Below are 19597 nucleotides of genomic sequence, written 5' to 3'. Positions count from 1 at the left end.
ATTTCTTTTAAATGCTTTCTTTTTTAACTCAATTGAGTTTTATGGTAAATAAAAATAAACGATAGTAAAAAGAATTTGTAGAATGATATTGGTTGTGTGTGGTTATTCGTTAAAAAAATTGATAACGTGTTATAAAGGGGGAAATGTGAAAAAAAATTACACTAAGTTAAACATTTTCTAAGTTCTGTTTTACTGGACAATCAAACACACATAAAATCCTTTTATTATTGTTTGAGTGTTTTAATATCTTCGGCTTTTTAAAAGAAAAATTGTTTGAGTGTTTAACTTGAAACAGTTGCAGTAAGAAAAAAAAGCTTTAAACAGTTAAGAAACAAAAATTCAAATTTTTATTTAGAAGATTTAATTCAAATGAAATAACAACAATTAAAAGTTTGTGATTTTTTGTATGAGTAATTAACTCTTAAAACAAGTTCAATCAATTCAATTATATCTTTTTTTGCGGTTGAGGATGGGTTAAGTTGGCTTTATTTTTTTTATTGGTAACTTTTCTTGTATTTATTAATTGTAATTCACCAAAAATCTTTATTTTTTAATTTTTCATGTATATAGACCAAAATATGTGTTAAACCAACTATATTTTAGTCAATAATAATATCGTTAGAAATAACTTCTTTTGTTTTTTTAGGAAACAAATAACTTATTAAGAACTCATATATATATATATATATTGTTTTTGTATTATACGTGGCTAAAAAGCCCAAAAGAAGATTATAGAGAAAAAAAAATCTTGGGGTGGTAACCTCCATTATATTAGAGTTTAGCAAATGACCTACAAACGCATGAACTCCAACTTCATGTCACAAGCAAAATTGGCTAAGGCACCAGCACATCTATTGCCTTCTCTATAAGTATGAACAATCATGAGATTACTTCTTTGCATTAGAGAAGACCAACCTAAGACTAGTAGCACAACCGGCTCCAGAACCAGTGAGAGACTTCACAACAGCCTACAAATTGGATTGAATAATTTAACGGATATTATCCCTTCTCCTTGACCAGCTTCATCCCCTAAAAAATCCCCCATAATTCAGCCACAAAAGCTAAAGCATTCCCAAGCTTTTTGGCAAAATCACCTAACCATCTCCCCATGTGATCTCTAACAATACCACCACAACCTGTCATTTGATGGGATCCCTACATGGAACCATCTGAATTGAGACAAAAGGCTCCTATTGAAGGAGGATGTCATCTTACCTTAATCCGAGTTCTCTGCTTATTGGTTAGAGTTGATAGTCTCATAGGATTGTCCACATAATCCTTCCATTGCTGAATCAAGAAATATCATGGTTTAGGAAGGCGTACAAAATTCTAGTCATGAACATGCTTGTTTCTCCATAGCCGTAAAAAATAGCAAGTAGTTGTTCATAATTCTGCCCAAGGATTCAAATCATCCCTACTTGCTTCAGTATAAAGGTTCAGCTGCAACCAATCTTGAAAATTCATTCCAAAGAAATTACTCATGTGATTTATATGAACTAAATGCATCCAAGTCCAAATCGCCAAGGAATAGTCTCTCAACACATGAGCCATAATCTCCTCCATAGTATGACAATGATGACAAAAACGATAGTCCGAGCCCCCACTTGCTTGTCCTACTATTAGTGCAAAGTCTTTGATGAGTTGCTTGCCAAAGGAAAACACACATCCTCCAAGGAATTTGGAGCTTCTACATTTTCTTACAACTCCCCCTATCTCTCATAGCATGGAAATTATCTATCCTTTTATAAGCACTAGAGACAAAATATTCCCAACTTTTTCCCCTGGCCACATTCACCTATCCGGCCCAACTTCATTATAAGGAGGCAAAATAGACTCATTCAATATACTTTAAAGACTAAAATGATAATAAATTGTTAAACTTAAGAACTAAACTAACAATATATGAATTTTTATTATAATTTTATTACTTTTAGAGATTAAATTAATGACACCTTGTATTTTAAGAGATGAAATTAGTCATTTATCTAAAAATATTTTATTCTTTTTTTCATAGATTTATAAATTAACGAGAAAATATGGCTAAAGTTGTTAGTAAATATATTCTAAATGTTGGCAAGTAAACACGAGGGTTGGGTGCTCGTCGTGGGACTTACCCCAAAGATTGTCATGAATTAATTAATTAATGCACCTTTGACGGAAAATAGTTTTAAAATATTCAGATGAAACCGTAACCCATTTATGATATATTAAAACAATTAGAGGGAATCATAAAAAGTTAAAGCATATTAAATAGGTATAGGAATCAAGACTGATAAAAGCAACTCAACAAACCAAGAATTGACCTCCTCCTTCTTTCCTTCTCTTTCATTAATATATGGCTTACATCCCGTTCTTCCTTCTCATATGTGAAGTACCCTTGGTCGTTGAGCAATATAAATAATTTATTAGATGATGTGTTAGGAGAAATATTCATTCGTCTGCCATTTAGATCCACTAATACATGCAAGTGCGTGTGCAAGCGCTGGTTGGGATTGATTTCAAGTCATTTTCCAACACAATTTGTATCTCGCCAACACTCACTCTTCCAAACATACTTAACCTTCCTTTCACCGTACCAACTTATGCTCAGTTTCTTCTCTCCAGATTCGGACATGAATAGCCTTACACAAAAGGCTCTCTTACCTCCAGACATGCTTATAAGAGGAAACGTTTGTGGCTGTTCTAAAGGTTTATTTTTGTATTGCATTCACAGATACAATATGGGTCAAGGCTACTTTGTGTATGATCCCCTTACTAGGGAATGTACTCACATACCTTCATTTCTTGAAGCGGATCAGGAAAAACGTTTATGCGTTGTTGGCTTTCTTTCCCAAAGTTTGAATTCTACTCGTTGCTTCTGGGTGGTGATCATGAATTCCTTTATATTAAGATTGAATAGTTTTAAAATAGAGGTTTTTTTGCTCAAAGGCAAGGATCTGGAGACAAATAATTGTGTATCATGCAAGAGGATTTGCTTTTGCTCCCATTGGATGCTCAGTTTTGCATTTAGAGGGAATCTGTATTTCATGGGGAGTATAGGTATTTTTGTGTTCAACCCCATTTCCTTGTTTTGTAAATTCATTAATTATCTTGAGGGTGTTGATGCTATGAATACAATGAGCTTTGGATATCTTGGGTGCTTTGGTGGAACTTTGAGGATTGCTGACATTGGCAATAATGATTTGAGGGTGTGGGAACTAATCTTGTCAAGAACATGGAATTTGATGTTGGAGTACAAGTGTAAGGCGAAGTCCCACATCGGATAAAAGTAAAAGATTGAGCACCATATAAGTGAGAAGTAAACTTATAAACTTGAGTCTTAAGGTTTTGGGTTAAAGTGTGATGTCAAACTTTCTTAGGTGGTGATGTTTTGATAATTTCTTATAAAATGCTTGCTTATAAAGATGTTTTACCTTACTCTGTTATATGTTTGGCAAACCTCAATTATCTTATTATACCTTTCCATCTCTAACTAGATTTTAAAAAATCTTTGTAAAATATTTTTAATTATGATAGAATCGATTTTCTCTCTTGAAAAACTCTTTTCTATGGTATAAAATGTAAAAAACTAGTTGGTAGAATTTAGATCAAAATTATAGAGAAAAAAAAAACTTCTATTATAAAAAGATGTTTTCAAATGATTCCTAAGACTTTCGAGATGCATGGACACTCCTACCAAAATTTAAATATCCTCTCAAATCAAAAGATAAATTCTCCTTATCAATTCTTTTGTTTATTTATAGATAATAGATAAGATGTCTTGTTTCTCTAATTTTCTCAACCTCTAATTAACTAACTTACTTATTAACTCTTTAATTATTCTATGTATTAACTATATATGTAACTATTAGGGGTAGGTAGACCGACCGGTTTGGCTTATTTAAGGTGTGACCCACAAAACTCGCGTTTTAGACATGTTAGATAAGCATGGTCCGTGAGATAAATGAATTTTACTTTTCCTTTTATGTCTCATGCTCTATCATTCAAGGTCGTCATTTATTAATTTATAGACCTAGTTTTAAAACATTTGAAGGAAAATGTAACCCGCTTATGATATATTAAAAAAATTCAAACAATCAGAGAAAAGCATAAAAAAGTTGAAGCATATTAAAAGGGTTGAGGAATCAGATTATGAAACGGACCAACCCAACGAAACCTACAATTGACTTTGTCAAAAAAATTCCTTCTCCCTACGCGTGGTTTTGTGGAAAAAACAAACATTATAATCTATCAGTATATTCACCATGTAGCCATTACTGTGTTTTGTTTTTTTTGTATTGTATGCACATGGCTCATGTCTCTCATTCTCCTAACCATCTGTGAAGTACTCTTCTTCTTCTTCTTCTTCTTCTTCTTCTTCTTCTTCTTCTTCGATGAGCAGCATAAATAATTTATCCAATGATGTGTTGGGAGAAATATTCATTCGATTACCATTTAGATTCACTGCAAAATGCAAGTGTGTGCAAGCGTTGGCTGAGACTAATTTCAAGTCCTTCTTTCCCAACAAAATTTGTGTCTCGCCAGCACTCTCTTTCACCCCGCCAACTTATTCTCGGTTTCTTCCCTTCAGATTTGGACTTTAACGGTTTATTTTTGCTGTTGACTTTCTTTCCCAAACTTATGATTTCAAAGAAGAAGAACCTTTATAAGAAGAACCTATCACTTTAAAGTGGAAGTTTTCTCTTCAGAGACAAATATTAATGAATTGTGTGGATGGTTTTGCTTTTGCTCCTCATTGGATGCTTAGTTTCGCATTTGGAGGGTACCTGTGTTTCATGGGATGGACGAGTATTTTTGTGTTCGATCCCATTTTCATGATTTTTGTAGTACCATTGATTACCCTGAAGATGCTGATGCCATGAATATAATGAGCTTTGGATACCTTGGGTGCTCTGGTGAGACTTTGAGGATTGCTGATATTGACAATAATGATTTGAGAGTGTGCGAACTGGTGTTCCCTGGTACATGGCATTTGGTGCATATGATCAATCTCATGGAACATCTTCCCACCAGGTTTTGCAGTAATTATTATAAGCGCGTAGGGGAGTTTCATCCCTATGATGAGGACATTGTTTATTTGCATTCCTATGTTGATGGGATTTACACTGCAAACCTGGGGACTAACAAAGTTGTGCCTATTTCTGGTTATGACAAATTTGATATTAGTCCCTTTCAATTAGAGCTCTCTCCGATTCCATTCAAAGACAATGATTTTAGTTCAAGTAATTGAAAGCTCCCACCTCAAATTACTTTCTTGCAGACAGGAGATTTATGTTATGTTATGTCGTTCGTTTCTCCTGCAGGAAAGACACATAAAAACACACCAAGTGATACCTCTGCACCGCAAACCTATTAGGATCTAGGATCCAAGCTTCTTTTTTTTTATTAAAGAGATTAAATATGTTTAAATATTTCTGCAATAGATATTACATTTCAATCTACTTTATTTTGATTTCATATTTATAGATTTTATTTTAAGATAATTAGATTGTGATATTTTTAGGATTTTAGAAGAAAGTCAAGGTTTTGGGAGTAGGATTCTAACTCTAGTTAATGTTTTCAGATGTGTTACGCTTTCAAGTTTCAACAAAAGTAAGAAAGAAAAAGATTATGGGTTGCGTAGGGAACGATTTGGAGATTTGATTCCGAGATGAAGTAGTTTGTCGAGCGAGAAAAATAAAAGATGAAAATTATGACAAAAAAGATAAATTTATTTGGATATTAGCAATAAAGAAAAAAAAAAGATGTGTGCTGTAAAAAGGAGTTTTCAATAAAAATAAGCAAAACTAAAAACACCACTGCATGTCAATATTTTAGACAGGGTCTTGGAATTCAAAGAATGGAGAAAGTTGAAATATTTAGAAGTTTCATAAGAAGTAATGCTGAGAAAAGTGATTAGAAATTTCCAAAACTTATAGCGCATTAGGTTTCTAACCCAAGAATTATATAGTAAGTACACTGACATTTAGTTTTTCTAAACACAATAAAATTTGAGAAAGGAGAATCGTGTTGAAAGATACATGGAAAAATTCCAAACTGACAGATTTTGGTATTCAGGGCATCTCATTCTCATTCGTGGGAAATTCGAAGTTGTACATGCAATGAAGAATCGTCAGCTGCTCAGTTTAATTTGTTGATAACAAAGTGAAACAAGTTGATTTCTGAGATCTGTAAATACATATACATTTGAATTGCTAGAAGTAAGAAGAAACAAATAATCGTTTTAGATCAGTAATTAATCTCCTTAATTCAATAGATACGATGATCGCCTCTAGCACCATCTCTCTATCCAATCAATCACTTCAAGGAATTCATAGAAAAAACAAATGCTCGATCAAACACTAATGACATTTTACTTCTGTTTCCCTCTTAGTTTTAATTTTCAGTTGGCAAATGTAAAAGCTAATGGATAAACACTGACTGATTTGATGGAGGAAATGCAAGAGCTTTTTAGCTTCTTTTTTTTTATCCCTTTTAGAATGTTAAGCCAGCAAGCAACTTCACTTTTCCATACCACATTACACACGTATTTTGTTAAACAAACAAAATAATATTTTCAAAGAACAAATCCCAATCAGATATCATCGCCAAGAGCAACAGAACAAAATAATTATTTTAATTGTCATTACGAGCATAACACTCCCCGGGCTATACAATTCTGATTATCATTAAACATATTTCTGAATTGGAGCAAACATTATCCAATATTTAAGAATCTTTGTATAACTCACATTACACTTCTTCAACTTGTACCCTTAAATCAAATTTTGGAACAAGAAAGACAAAAGAATGATATCAATTCCCGTGAAAATTGGATTCAATAATAAGTTTATAAATGCGAAGAACACTTCCTTGTGTAAAGATCTTCCACTAATTTGTGTTTTCCAAGTACTCTAGCTAGTAAAGGTACCTGATCCAATAAGATGCAGGACAAGAATAAAAAATACAAAAACAAGAACCTGATTCCAATGTGGGGGACATGGACATTCTAATCATAGTTAATCATCATCACCACCTTTCTTCTTAGACTTGCGATATTTTTCCTCAACTTGCTTTGCCTGTAACAAGGCAGTGTCAGCTAACTTCCTGATGTTAGGGATTTGATAATTCTGAACCAAGTAAACCCCAAAGGCTGTCCCTGCAATGAAAGAGAAGCTACTCCTGATTATACCCATTATTACAGTTGCTTGAGTGCTTGCTTGCTGTGAAATATATGGTTTGCAAGAATCACTGTCAGACAGAAGCAAATCAGAATCAAGTCAAAATCATTTGAGAAAGTCATTTGTTTATGCAGTTTAGGGGTGTTCATGATTTGAGTATTTACACAACTATAATCATACCTAATAAATAACTAGATTATAACTAGTATTTAAAATGAGGATAATTTGATATAACTAGTTATTGTTTTTAAAATATGGATATATAACTGTAGAAGCAAAGCTTCAAGTATTATTTTGATGATGCCAAGGAATTTCAAAGATCATTCAAGATGAATTTCAAGAATGAAGAAAGCAAGATGTCAAGCAAAAGCAAAGATCTCAAGATAAGAATTAAGATCGGTTTTAGATAGACTCTTAGAAAAGATTTTGAAAAGCACAAATGATTGGCCAAGTGAGTTTCTATCTTAACAATAATTTTTCCAAGCATTTTACTCTCTGGTAATCGATTACTAGAAGTCTAAACATTTCTAAACAAAGCTTGCAAAGTTTTAAAACTGATTTTGAAACCCAGTAATCGATTACACAAAATATGTAATTGATTATCAGTGGCTCTGAACGTTAGAATTCAAATATTTTCAAATCTGAACGTTAGAATTCAAATATTTTCAAATGAAGGGTCACATCTTTTGAAGAAAAATAATTATGTAATCGATTACAAAAATATTGTAATCGATTACTAGTGACAAGTTTTCAGAAAATCTGCCAACAGTCACATCTTTTCATTTGATTTTTGAATGGCCATCAAAGGCCTATAAATAGGTGACTTGGACACGAATTTTCTTCGAAGTTTTCCCTGTTCACAAAAGGCATAATCCTCTCAAACAAAAATCTCTTATCATCCAACATTCATTGGTCAAACACTTGTGTTATTCAATAAAGAATTGAGTGCTTCATTGTAAACATCTATCTCTTTCAAGAGAGATTATCTTCTTCTTCTCTTTCTAATCAAAGGACTAAGAGATTGAGAGTCTCTTGTTGTAAGTCATCTGAACACAAAGGAAGGATTGTCCTTGTGTGTTTCAGAAATTGTAAAGGATTTGTGAGATAGTGAAACTGCCAAGAGAGTCCTTGGGGACTGGACGTAAGCAACGGACTTTGTCGAATCAATGTAAAAACTATCTTTGCATTCTCTCTTCCCTCAAACTCTCTTTTATTTATCGTTGCTTATTATTTCTATTTAGTGAGTTTAATTTGAATTATTATTTAGGAATTCATTTTAAAAGGAATCTTGGGACTTGGGTTAAAATTTGTATAAATTTTTTAATTAGAAAATAGTTTGTAAAATCTTAATTCAACCCCCCTTTCTTAAGATTTATAAGGCCACTTGTCCAACAATAACTAGTTATATTACCAATTATATAACAAGTTATATCTAAATCCCATTACTAATAGTTATGGATGAATAAAAATAAGTTATTTGAAATAAACATTTCTATACAACTTATAACTATAACTATTTTTTTTAAATAAAATTAAGTTATTTGAAATACATATCTATAAAATTGGTTATAGTTTTATAACTACTTTATATAATGAGTTATGTAAAACTAGTTATAGTTGTAGTTATTTTTTTAAAACTAGTTTTTTTAGCATCCCTAATGTGGTTTCAAACATAGTAGTTATCAACATTATCAGGTTCCATCTTTTCAAGGTACACTCCCTTTATATAAATATTATTAGGTTTCAGTTTCAGTTTCACCTTCTCAAACAAATTACTCTTCCATTTGTATAAATTTAAATGATTCGAGCAAGAAAATCAAAGTTCAGTCTCAGACAGAATGTTTTCAGTTGATTTCATTCTAATCCCAAAATAACTAGATTCAAAGAAAACTGGGAACGCAAAACAGCAAAAGCATGATTAAGATGATGAGTTGCTAATGGCTAATCAATTAATCAATCGTACACACGAAGTGATCCATTAATCTCAAAATTTCGAAATAACAAGCCACAAATCATGAATAGACAAACAAATCAACAAATCCCGTTCAATAGATAAATAGAAAGAGGGAATAAAATATCGTACCGAATCGCAGGAAGCTCTGGATATTGATTTGACTTGGCGAGTAAACGAACGAAAGAATGGAATGGAATGTATAGTATAGCAATAGCAATTGCAGTGAAACTGAAATGAAATTCTGGAAAGCCTAAGACCATGATTCAGAGAAGAAGACCGTACTTGAGGAACAACGAAGCACCGCCGCCATTGGCTATCTTCTATTCTTTACGCTTTTAAACGCGTCGTTTCACTCATCACTATGCTCTCTTAACTCGTAAGAGCCTAAACCGCAAGTCCATGAATTTTTTAATTAATCTTCATTATTTTTTTAATGGAGTATATATAATATAATTATTTAAATAGTTTTTTTTTATCTTAAGAGTATGTTTTAACAAAGGTTTTCAGAAAAATAAAATAAATCTTTCATTTTTAAACTACATGCGTTTAAAAGTTGATAATAATATATGAGTTTAATATCTATACATGAATAATTTTATTTTTATCTAATGATAAATTATCGTTTGAATTACTTTAAGATAATTATTTTAAAAGTTAATAAATTTAATTTTTTTAAAATAAATTAAATAATATACTTGAAATGAAAATTTTAACTTTTTTCAGTATTTCCATTTATTACAAAAAAAAAAAGAGAGGTCTTAATTACAAGAAAGAAATTGAGGATTTAGACGTATTCAAAATCAAAGGAAACCATTTTAAACTACTAAATCAACCCAAAAATTGAAAATTGATTAAATAAAAAATTAAATAGAAAAAATCACTTTTATTACAATTTAATTTAGTTTACTATTACAAAAAATGACTAAACTGAACCTTATATTTATATTGATTTTTTATATTATCATATAAAATTTTATTATCCTACCTTAAGTCAGGACTCAATTTTGAGAATAATACTATGTGATTTTATATGTATTTGATTCATTTTATTTGCTAAATTGCGAGTTTATAACATTTACATGATTAATTTATCATAAACCATTTGTAATGTAGTTTTTTGTATATAAGATTTGTAAGGGGATGATCATAATTTAATTAATTGTTAGATTTCATATTTCATATTGTCTCAATTTATTTTGTTCATTGTGAAAGTAAAAATAAATTTAAAAGTCATACAAATATAATGAATTAATTTTTAAAACCCCAAAATAATTCAAACTGACTAGTGAAAAATAGTTTGATATGATATTATATTTAAATCAAATTAAATTCAATTACATATTTTTGAAAGATTTTGTATCTAAATTGTAAATCAATAAATTTAATAATCATATATGGATGATGTTTATAATAAATTATGATTGAATGACAGTGTAAAACTTTTTCACATTATTGTAGAATTTTTTTTTCTATAAATTTTAAGAATAATTAGTAACAATTAGCATTTTCTGATTTTCTTTCCACCAAACCCTTCATGTTGAACATATCTAAAGAAATTGCGAAAGGTTGAATTTGAACTTCTGACCATACACATATTCACATATCTCATGTTCTTGTATCGCTAAAAAAAACACCATTAGTGTTATTTGTGGACGACCTCAATTTTTTATTTGAAACAATATTATGATAATAATTATTTAAGTTTAATTTCATTTGAGGTGGAATATTATCAGTTTAATATCATTTTTGAGGTTAATGAGTGAAAAGAAAAGAAAGATAGAAGAAAAAAATTAAAAAAGAAGAAACAGAAAGTGATAGATGATGAGATGCAAGAAATAGTGAGGCGATGACAATAATACTATTACCAGTTTCTCCTCAATACCAGGATACATACTGATTTGAAGGACATACATGCTGATTTGCAAGCATTTAGCTTTTATGTCCCGGTTAGAATGTTAAGCCAGCAAACAACTTCACTTCACTTTCCAACACCACATAACACATTTTGTCAGACAAACACTAAAATTATATCTTGAAAGAACAAATTCCAATCAGATATCATCACCAAGAGCAACAGTTAAAGGATGATTTTAACAATAACAATTGTTAATTGTCACTCCGGGCATAACACTCCCCGGGCTATTAAATACAATTCCGATTTACCATTAAACAAATTTCTGGCTTGAAGCTACTAGCATTATCCAAGATTTAGGAATCAGAGTATAGCTCTCACATTACACTTGTGTCAAGATTTTCCACCAATTTGTAGTTAATAGAGGTATCTAATCCTATACGATGCAGGACAAAACCCAAGAAAGCAAAAATTATCATGATCACACCACCACCCTTGTTCTTACTTGGACTTGCGATATTTTTCCTCAACTTGCTTTGCCTGTAACAAGGCAGTGTCAGCTTCCTTCTTGACGTCAGGAACTTGATAACTTTGAGCCACGTAAATCCCAAAGACCGTCCCTGCAATGAAAGAGAAGCAACTCCTGATTATACCCATTACCGTTGCTTGAGTCGGTGGTTGCTTGAAAAGTGAAATATCTGGTATTGCAATTAAGGATCACTGTCAGAAAGAGGCAAATCAACATCAGCCCAAAATCATTTGTTTAATGTGGTTTATTCCATCTTAAAACATATAGACATATTACTGTATTAGTGGTTATCATTATCAGGTGCCATCTTCTCAGAATCTCAAGGTACACTCACTTTTATATGAACATTGAATTCAAATGAAGAAATGCATGAAAGCCCAATTTCATCCATACATGGAATAACCTAAATATTTACCAGGACAATACATTACATGGGTACAACAACACTGTAATTAGGTTTCAGCTTCACCTTCTCCAAAGAAAATTGGGAACAGAGAAAATATGGTTAAGATGAATTGCTAGTTACTACTGGCAAAATCAATTAATCAGTCGTGCACACGATTGTTGTGAAAATTACAAAATCAGATGCCGCAAATCGTGAATAGACTAATAAAATTACCTTTGCGTAGATAATAGAAAGAGGGAATGGAATATCGAACCAATCGCGAGAGGCTGTCGATGTTGATCTGATGTCGCGAGCTACCGAAACAAAAAGAATGGAGAAATTTTGAGTTGGAAATAATAGAAATCGGTATTTGTGAGAGAAAAATTAAGTTGAGTAATTCCTTGAGATTGATTCTCTTCTCTGCACCCCTAAAAGGTAGACCACTGTCCACCAGCCACCTGTCTAGTATCAATGGTTAAAATTGAAAATCTTTCTTCCTGGGCTTCACAAGCTGCTCTAAACCCTGTACCCACATGTCAAATTGTTGGTATATTTAATATAAGATAGATAATTCTAATATTATTCTTCTGTCACCGTAATGTTTCATATGATTTTTTTAAAATTTTTAAAAAATATATTTTATGAATTAATTTAAAATTAATGACTCATACAATATTTAAACTTATTAGCACAACATTCTAACGAAGTAAACTAATAAGTCAATTATGTTATAAAATAATTAATGTCGTTATATGTGACACTAAAATTTATAATTTATATTTAATATATAAAATTTATTATGTAAATTTATATTTTATTCATTAAATATAATGAATTAAAAATTTTAATAACATTAATTAGAACGTCATACTAATAATCCGAAAATTACATGTTCGTATGCCATACAAATTGACAATCCCTATCAATTTTAGAAAAGAATAATATTGGAATTGTTCATATCTTATGTTGGATGTACCAATAATTTGACGGAAAAGCAATTCCCGGTGCTTTTTGGATTTCGTATATGGGTCCTATCATACCCGGTCCAAAGAAATCCACAAGGTCCAAATCAGGATAACATTAAGGGTGCCTTTGGGAAACCAATTTATCTGCTTACACAATAAGATATTGTCACCTTAGATAATGTATTATTATAAGTATTTTAGTTCAATAAGTTATTTCCCTCTAGACATGTATATTATAAAGTGCTTATGAATTTTTAAAAAGTAACAAAAAATTAACATTATATATATGTCATAAAAATATCTGTTTTTTTTTAAAGTTCATCATCACTTTTAGAGTTAAAAAAAGGCAAACTGAGAAGAAAAGTAATAAATCAGTTTGTTACGACGATTAAAATGCTTCAAGTCAACACATAAAGAGAAATAGAAAAAAAATAACAAGGATTGATGAGATGTTTAAAATGAAGAGATGTCTAAGTAATATTATTCTTTTAATAAATTCAAGGTTATTTTTTTCAATTAAGGAAAATAATTCATGTACACTACTCCTTAGGTGCCTACACATTGAGAGGGATAAAAAAAGAGAGATAAGTGATTAATAATGGATGAATTTATTAAACTTTAAAAAAAGAAACTTTAAAAGTAGATAGGATTTACTTATTGAAATAAACAAAAAATTACTTATTTTAAGTAAAAATAGTTTAGATAAATACATAAAAAAGTATAAAAAAACATTTTTAAAATAAACTTAAACAAACTCACCCAAAATATAAAAAAAAATTGAGTCTTATGAAATATTTGTAATTTGTAGGTGTTTAAATATCATCATTATTCTTCCGTTAAATAATCCACCGACAAATATATATAAAAACATAGATGAAAATGAAGGCAACTAATTGAGCTAAGAGCGACTACAATCTATGTTTGAAAATTTAGAAGTTAGGTGTGTAATTTTGTTGAAGGAACCATTCGATCACTAGCTTAACCACGAAAAATATGCACCTATATAGAATCTTTGACCATCTTCAAACCAACCCTAAAATCCTTGCACGGCCTCAAATAGGGGAAAGAAGAAACAATATCTTTGAGGGGCTCTCCGTTGCAGTAATGCTTGGGAGGAAAATGGTAACAAGGCTCCGATGAGAAATCTCGTTCACATGGTGGAAAATGGGTCTCGTTATTGACTAGCTTGTAAAGAAGCCACGGTTTCAAATTCCCCAATCCCTGAGCAACGTAGCCAAAAGTAGAGAGAGAGGTAGTCACCAACTCGTCAGATAAACTTAGCAGATACATGTCTATCCAAGCTTTCATATTATGCTTATTATCATTATACTTTTGATGCTCTTCATGGCTTGGCTGATAAACTTTTATCACTTCCCCACTAAGTGTTGGATTCTTCCGATACATCCTCTTTAGATTATCTCCATACTCTCGATATAAAGATGCCACAAGAACTGCTTTTACAGTAGTCTGGTTTTTTCCAGCAGAAGTTTGCAAATCCACTTGTGGCAGTATCTTATGCTTCAATGTGCAGCTTAAAACTAGATCCATGACTGCTTGCTGTGGAGTAGAAACAGGACTAAATACTCTAATCTGTAAGCCTATCTGTTTATCTGCCTTGGCCAAGTGTGCCTCATAGTAATCGCTGATCAGTTTCCATGCCTCGTTTGAAGGGTGAAAAAGGTAGCGACCCAAATGGTGGAAAACTGTTTCTTTCTCTGGAAACATTTTGGTAACCTCCTGGTTGAAAAATGGGTTCATGAACAGAGAGGGCACAAAGTATTGATCAGACTGCAAAGTCAACAAAGGAATCTTCTGGAGCAGATCTTGACTATGGCCACAGTGAAAATATTTCTCAGGGTCACTACGTGTGTGTTGTAGGTTAATAAACAGAACTGATGGTAAATCCTCCGTTGAATTGCTAGCCCTATCCTTCTCTAGCAAGATCTGATATGTCTCTATATGCTTTTCATTCCAGAAAGGAGACTTACGAGGCAATATCCAAGTTGAATTGAGAAATGGCTCGCAAAATAGGCCATGCTTGTCTTTCCCAAATTCTACAAGTAGCACTCGATCAGTGAGGATGGCATAAAGAAATGTTGCAGCCAGGTTAATCATTTGGTTACCCAAACCATTAGCAGGTGTCCAGATAAGGTACTTACACAATGTAGCAGCACCTTTGTTCTTTGAGTGTTCAATCATTGTCATGCTTCTGTGATAAGCTCTAGTATTAGGTCCACACCTTGTATGAATTTCTTCGTAGTTACGTAGTTTAGATATCAAATATGGAGAAGGTTTGTGAGGAGAAGCTTTGCGGTACAAGTGGGACTGAATCCTACTTATGCACGATTCTTCATCAAATCCAGAGGTTAACAGTCCACCAAGTAGCTTGTCATTGTCATCAAGATTAACATGTGCTGGAGTTGAATCATTTTTTGAACTTGTCAATGAAGCGATTTTTGAGCCTGCGAGATTTAATTAATATTTAATACAGACTATCATAGATTAGTTAGCATCAGCAAGTATAGGAAGAAATGCCCTAAAGAGTTACTCTAGAGTCGAGAGATTATGTTCATTCTGTCGTATGAGTGTTATGTTACAATTGAAATTGTGAGGAAATTAATTATAGCAATCAGACTGGCAAATGTAAATAACCATTCGAGTGCTTTTCAATGGTCTTGAAAGAATACACATTTCAGTTTGTCACATTAAAAATGAAGTAATGTAAAATAATTTAATAATTATGTTTTAGAAAAATAAAAAGCAGAAACAAATATTTGTTTACGATCCTAAAAGTTATTATTATATAAGAAACAATTAATTTTATGTCAAAATATTTAAAATAGCTTTGAATATTAGTCAGATCTAAATTCTTTTCAATTTTGTATTATCTTAAAAAAATTGAAATAAATCCACAAGAACTAAAATTAGTAATTATTTTTTAAACACAGTATTCTTTTTAAGAAAGAAGGTGCATGTACATGTAATAAAGGCACGACAGTCATATATTTTGGGACTTAAGGCGAAAATATTAAAGAAATCTTTTTTTTATAAGAATTTTAAAGATATTTAGTATATTATATAAAATATCAATTTTTATATTAATCTTTTGGTTTTTTTAGCTGCAAAATCATTTATCAGAGTTTTATAATCAAACAATTCTAATACTTCACTTTCAATAGATAAAATAGCTAACTCGTTTAATCTATCTTGTAACATTGTTGATTTTAGATATGATTTAAGCAATTTTAATTTTGAAAAACTTCTTTCGGCAGTAACAACTGTTACAGGGATTATCAATAAAATTCTATATGCAATGTAAATATTTGAAAAAGAATTTAAAGTTTTAATATAACTCAATACTTCTATTGATGCGCTAATTTCTTCTCTTAACATTTCTCTTACTATTTTCAATTCTGAAAATAAATCAAGACCATCAATATTAGAGTATTCATTAAACCTTAAAAACTTTTCAAGATTAATACAATATTTTTTCAATTCATCCTCATCTAAAGCTTTAATTTTTTTGGAATCCAATAAAAAACCAAAAATAGTCTCATATTATAAAAATTGTTCAAATCGTGTCTCAATAGAATTAATTGATTGATCTAATATGTATAAAAAATACTCAATACGAAAATATTCTTCAGGTGAATGTGTGATCTCATTACTAATATTTTCATCAAAATGAAGTTTTCTATGAATTTTACGTTTTTCACGAAATTTTGACTCTATATCCATTTCGATAGCCATTTTTTCTGTGGATTCTAAAGCCAATGCAAACCCGTTTTCCCTATAATGTTTTAAATAAGTGATAAGAGCTTTTAAATGATCTATAACAACATCTATATGCATATCTTTTGATTGTAGAATCTTGCTAACAGAATTAGCAGCAAACAAAATATCATACCAAATATTCATTCCTAACAAAAATTCAAAATCTAAGTTCATGAGTTGCTAAAGACATGACTTCACTTTTTAATTTAGGATCTTTACAATTTTTTGATAATTCAGTCAAAGCATCTCTTACCTTTGGAGCTTGAAACTTAATAGCTTTGACACTTTCTATTCTACTTTCCCAACGAGTTTGAGATAATGATTTATCAGAAAATTTAGATACATTATAGGTGGTTGTTCTATCACGTTTTCATCATTGTCAGTATCATCTCTAGGTGGTTGTTCTACACCGTTGTCAGTATTATCTATAGGTGGTTGTTCTATAACATTTTCCTCATTGTCAGTATGATCTATCAATGGTTGTTCTGTCACATTTTCATCTATTGAACTTGCTTTTACGTCATTTTTATGAATAATAAAAAATTTATCAAGGGCACCACGTTGAGATTCAATTAGCTTTTCAACTTTTCGTTTTTTCTTCAATTTTTTATAACTAGATTCATACTTTCTATTTGACATTTTCTTTTGCAAATAATCAACATAAAAAAATTAACTAAATATTAAAGAAATCTAAATAAACTAAACTCTAAAATAAATATAGAAAATGAAGATCGATGAACAAAACGATAGAACCTGAAATTGGAAACAGACAAAGATTTTGTTGTTTAGATGTTGTGTCAGGCGCAAGGGTGCTACGAGATAGTGTTGTATTGCACTATTACTGCGTACCCATAGTCATGCCCGTGAAATGAATCGTTCCACCAATCCACTGGGATGGAGATGAAAGGCTCCATATGCGGGACGCCGGGATGTATGTGGTTTATAGGCGTTCAGAATCCAGGACGATGTCAAATCCAGAGAGGTTGAGTCGCGGAGACAAAGTTTGATCAATAAACAATATGTTTCATTCAAGGGAAGGAGAAGAATAGATTTTTTTTATGAACAGAAGATGAGGAGATGAAAAAACGTGAAGAATGGAGTCTGGAGTGTGAGATACGTTAATTAAAGAATTGGGATGGGTTAAAGAAATGATTTACTTTTTTGGAATAAATAAAATACTTTAAATGACATTAATTGTGATATTGGTTAATTTTTAAAAAGATGATATTGATTGAGTAATTTTTTGAGAAGAGAAAGATTCTAATTTATTTTATTTTCATCAGTTAAAATTTATTAATAATTAATAATAAAAAAATTTTAGGGATCTAAAATTTTTTATTTTTTTTGACCTTAGGCCGATGCTAATTTACCTAACATTATACACGCCCTGAATATAAAGGGGTCAATAATTGCAGATAATAATTTGTTAATGACTGAAATAATCATCATGCATATGATTCATGAATAATTAAGGACAAAAAAAAAGGAATAAATAAATTTTGGCAGAAGAAAATAAACCAAAAATAGCAGTATCACGCACCATCATCTGCTGTTATAATATTATTTTTGATTCTTCCTTCAATAGAGGTATGATTTTGGGATCTCCTTTGTCGTTCCTTAACTCCACCTATATATTTGATTTAAGGAGGTAATGTGAGTTTTGGAAGTTGAATGAAAATGGAAATAGCAAGAAAAACACATGCATACACTTACTGCTGACAGTACTGTTATTATTTCCTTGATCTTTTCCTCCTGAGCTGTCATGTGTTGTATTTTGGATTGCTCTTCCCAATTGAAAGCCATGAGTTTCTGTAACGTTTGGCAACCGCTCAGCAGCAGTAGTAACGTTCTGAGATGTTCCTCTTTGTAAGTTGCCTTCTGAATACCCCTCGAATAGTCCGAAACTAGAGTTTCGATACATGAAGGTAACTGTGACAACAACAGGGAAAGCTATGGAAAACATAACAAAGAACATTGGGAAACTCATGGAATTCGGTGCCATCTTCACGGTTTCAACCAAACCCTTTAAAATTGCCAAGAATTCCGGTAATTAAGCTCTAGCCTCTAAGAATAAGAACAATGAGAGAAAGCAAAAGTAATCAAGGACTAATTAAGGACAATTTGTTCCAAAAACAAGAATGGTGAGAATTCTAAATAAAACAAAGAACCAGCCCATAAATCAAAAACCAAGCACACTCCCCCCGATCCAAATAAAAGAGGGATAGAACCGAACATCACACCAAAATCAAACGCGGGACAGGAACACCTCTAGCATCCTGCGAAATGAGAGTAAATTTAAAGCAAATAGATATAGGAACACACACCTACAAATCAATTCGAGAGGGTCAAAGAAAACGATTACCTAGGAGGAAAAAAATATGCTTTTGTAAATGCTGCACCGAAAAATATAGACGGGTAAATAAATGGCTTTAATTTGTTTTGGAAGTATATGATGATTTGGTGCCACATATATATATTGCATGTCTACGGTATATGATGATTTGGTACCACACACACACACACACATATATATATATATATATATATATATAAAACATTTCAAATTGTCTATTTCTATTAAGCTGGGATTGATTGGTGTCCTTAAATGTTCATCTGAATAATCATTTTCTAATGCATTTCTTACAAGGACACCGTAGACATGCAATATCTTCCTATAAATGTCAAAAATCCTATTCCCACTCAAATTAATCAAAATTTGATCAGGTGTGCTCTAATGATGTTTACGTTGATTTTGTGGGGTTGTGTAACTGACTTTAAGTTGAAAAATAGAGTTAAGTAACCTCATCTCTTGTGTAATCAAGACAATAATATTAATTAAAAATAGAGATATGATACATAATATGTAATAATTTATACAATATTATTGTATTTATCACTCTCTCATTTATTATATTTCAAATTTAAGTTTTCTCTCTTGTTGTATAAATATCATTTCTCTATGATCATGGATTCACACG

The 19597-nt window shown here is 31.2% G+C and overlaps 2 protein-coding genes and 1 long non-coding RNA gene across 4 annotated transcripts; all 3 read right to left on the bottom strand.

Annotated features, from left to right (window-relative positions):
• Nucleotides 1-6790: 6790 nt before the first annotated feature.
• On the bottom strand, nt 6791-9473 carry LOC100818829 (uncharacterized). The gene is made up of 2 exons (XM_003530301.5): nt 9244-9473; nt 6791-7230 (listed from the first exon to the last, which is right to left on the bottom strand). The coding sequence occupies exons 1-2, from the start codon at nt 9372-9374 to the stop codon at nt 6999-7001; spliced, it is 363 nt and encodes a 120-aa protein (XP_003530349.1). The 5' UTR covers nt 9375-9473; the 3' UTR covers nt 6791-6998.
• A 1673-nt stretch (nt 9474-11146) lies between these two features.
• On the bottom strand, nt 11147-12408 carry LOC102665144 (uncharacterized). The gene is made up of 2 exons (XR_001389513.3): nt 12115-12408; nt 11147-11686 (listed from the first exon to the last, which is right to left on the bottom strand). It is a non-coding gene; the product is annotated as an uncharacterized lncRNA (long non-coding RNA).
• A 1330-nt stretch (nt 12409-13738) lies between these two features.
• On the bottom strand, nt 13739-19115 carry LOC100818288 (probable fucosyltransferase 7). 2 transcript variants are annotated; one of them, XM_041018330.1, is made up of 4 exons: nt 18982-19115; nt 18327-18895; nt 18160-18246; nt 13739-15307 (listed from the first exon to the last, which is right to left on the bottom strand). In XM_041018330.1, exons 2-4 carry the CDS (start codon nt 18619-18621, stop codon nt 13845-13847), a joined length of 1845 nt encoding a protein of 614 aa, XP_040874264.1. In that variant the 5' UTR covers nt 18622-18895; nt 18982-19115; the 3' UTR covers nt 13739-13844. The 2 variants fall into 2 exon arrangements, with proteins under 2 accessions (XP_040874264.1, XP_006585650.1); XM_006585587.4 differs by lacking the exon at nt 18982-19115 and having other exon boundaries at nt 18333-18975.
• Between the last annotated feature and the right edge of the window lie 482 nt (nt 19116-19597).

Source organism: Glycine max, chromosome 8 (genome assembly GCF_000004515.6).
Source record: "Glycine max cultivar Williams 82 chromosome 8, Glycine_max_v4.0, whole genome shotgun sequence".
NCBI classification, from domain to species: Eukaryota; Viridiplantae; Streptophyta; class Magnoliopsida; order Fabales; family Fabaceae; genus Glycine; species Glycine max.
This window is presented reverse-complemented; position numbering and strand designations above follow the sequence as displayed.

Bases quoted from the DNA above. Each gene is read 5' to 3' on its own strand.
- LOC100818288 (XM_041018330.1), bottom strand. From the start codon at position 18,621: ATGGCACCGAATTCCATGAGTTTCCCAATGTTCTTTGTTATGTTTTCC. The intron at 18,247-18,326 runs GTATGCATGTGT...TCAAATATATAG, and splicing joins CAGTACTGTCAGCAGTAAGT to GTGGAGTTAAGGAACGACAA. The intron at 15,308-18,159 runs GTGCGTGATACT...TAAATCTCGCAG, and splicing joins TATTATAACAGCAGATGATG to GCTCAAAAATCGCTTCATTG.
- LOC100818829 (XM_003530301.5), bottom strand. From the start codon at position 9,374: ATGGTCTTAGGCTTTCCAGAATTTCATTTCAGTTTCACTGCAATTGCT. The intron at 7,231-9,243 runs GTACGATATTTT...TCTGTCTGACAG, and splicing joins CCAGAGCTTCCTGCGATTCG to TGATTCTTGCAAACCATATA.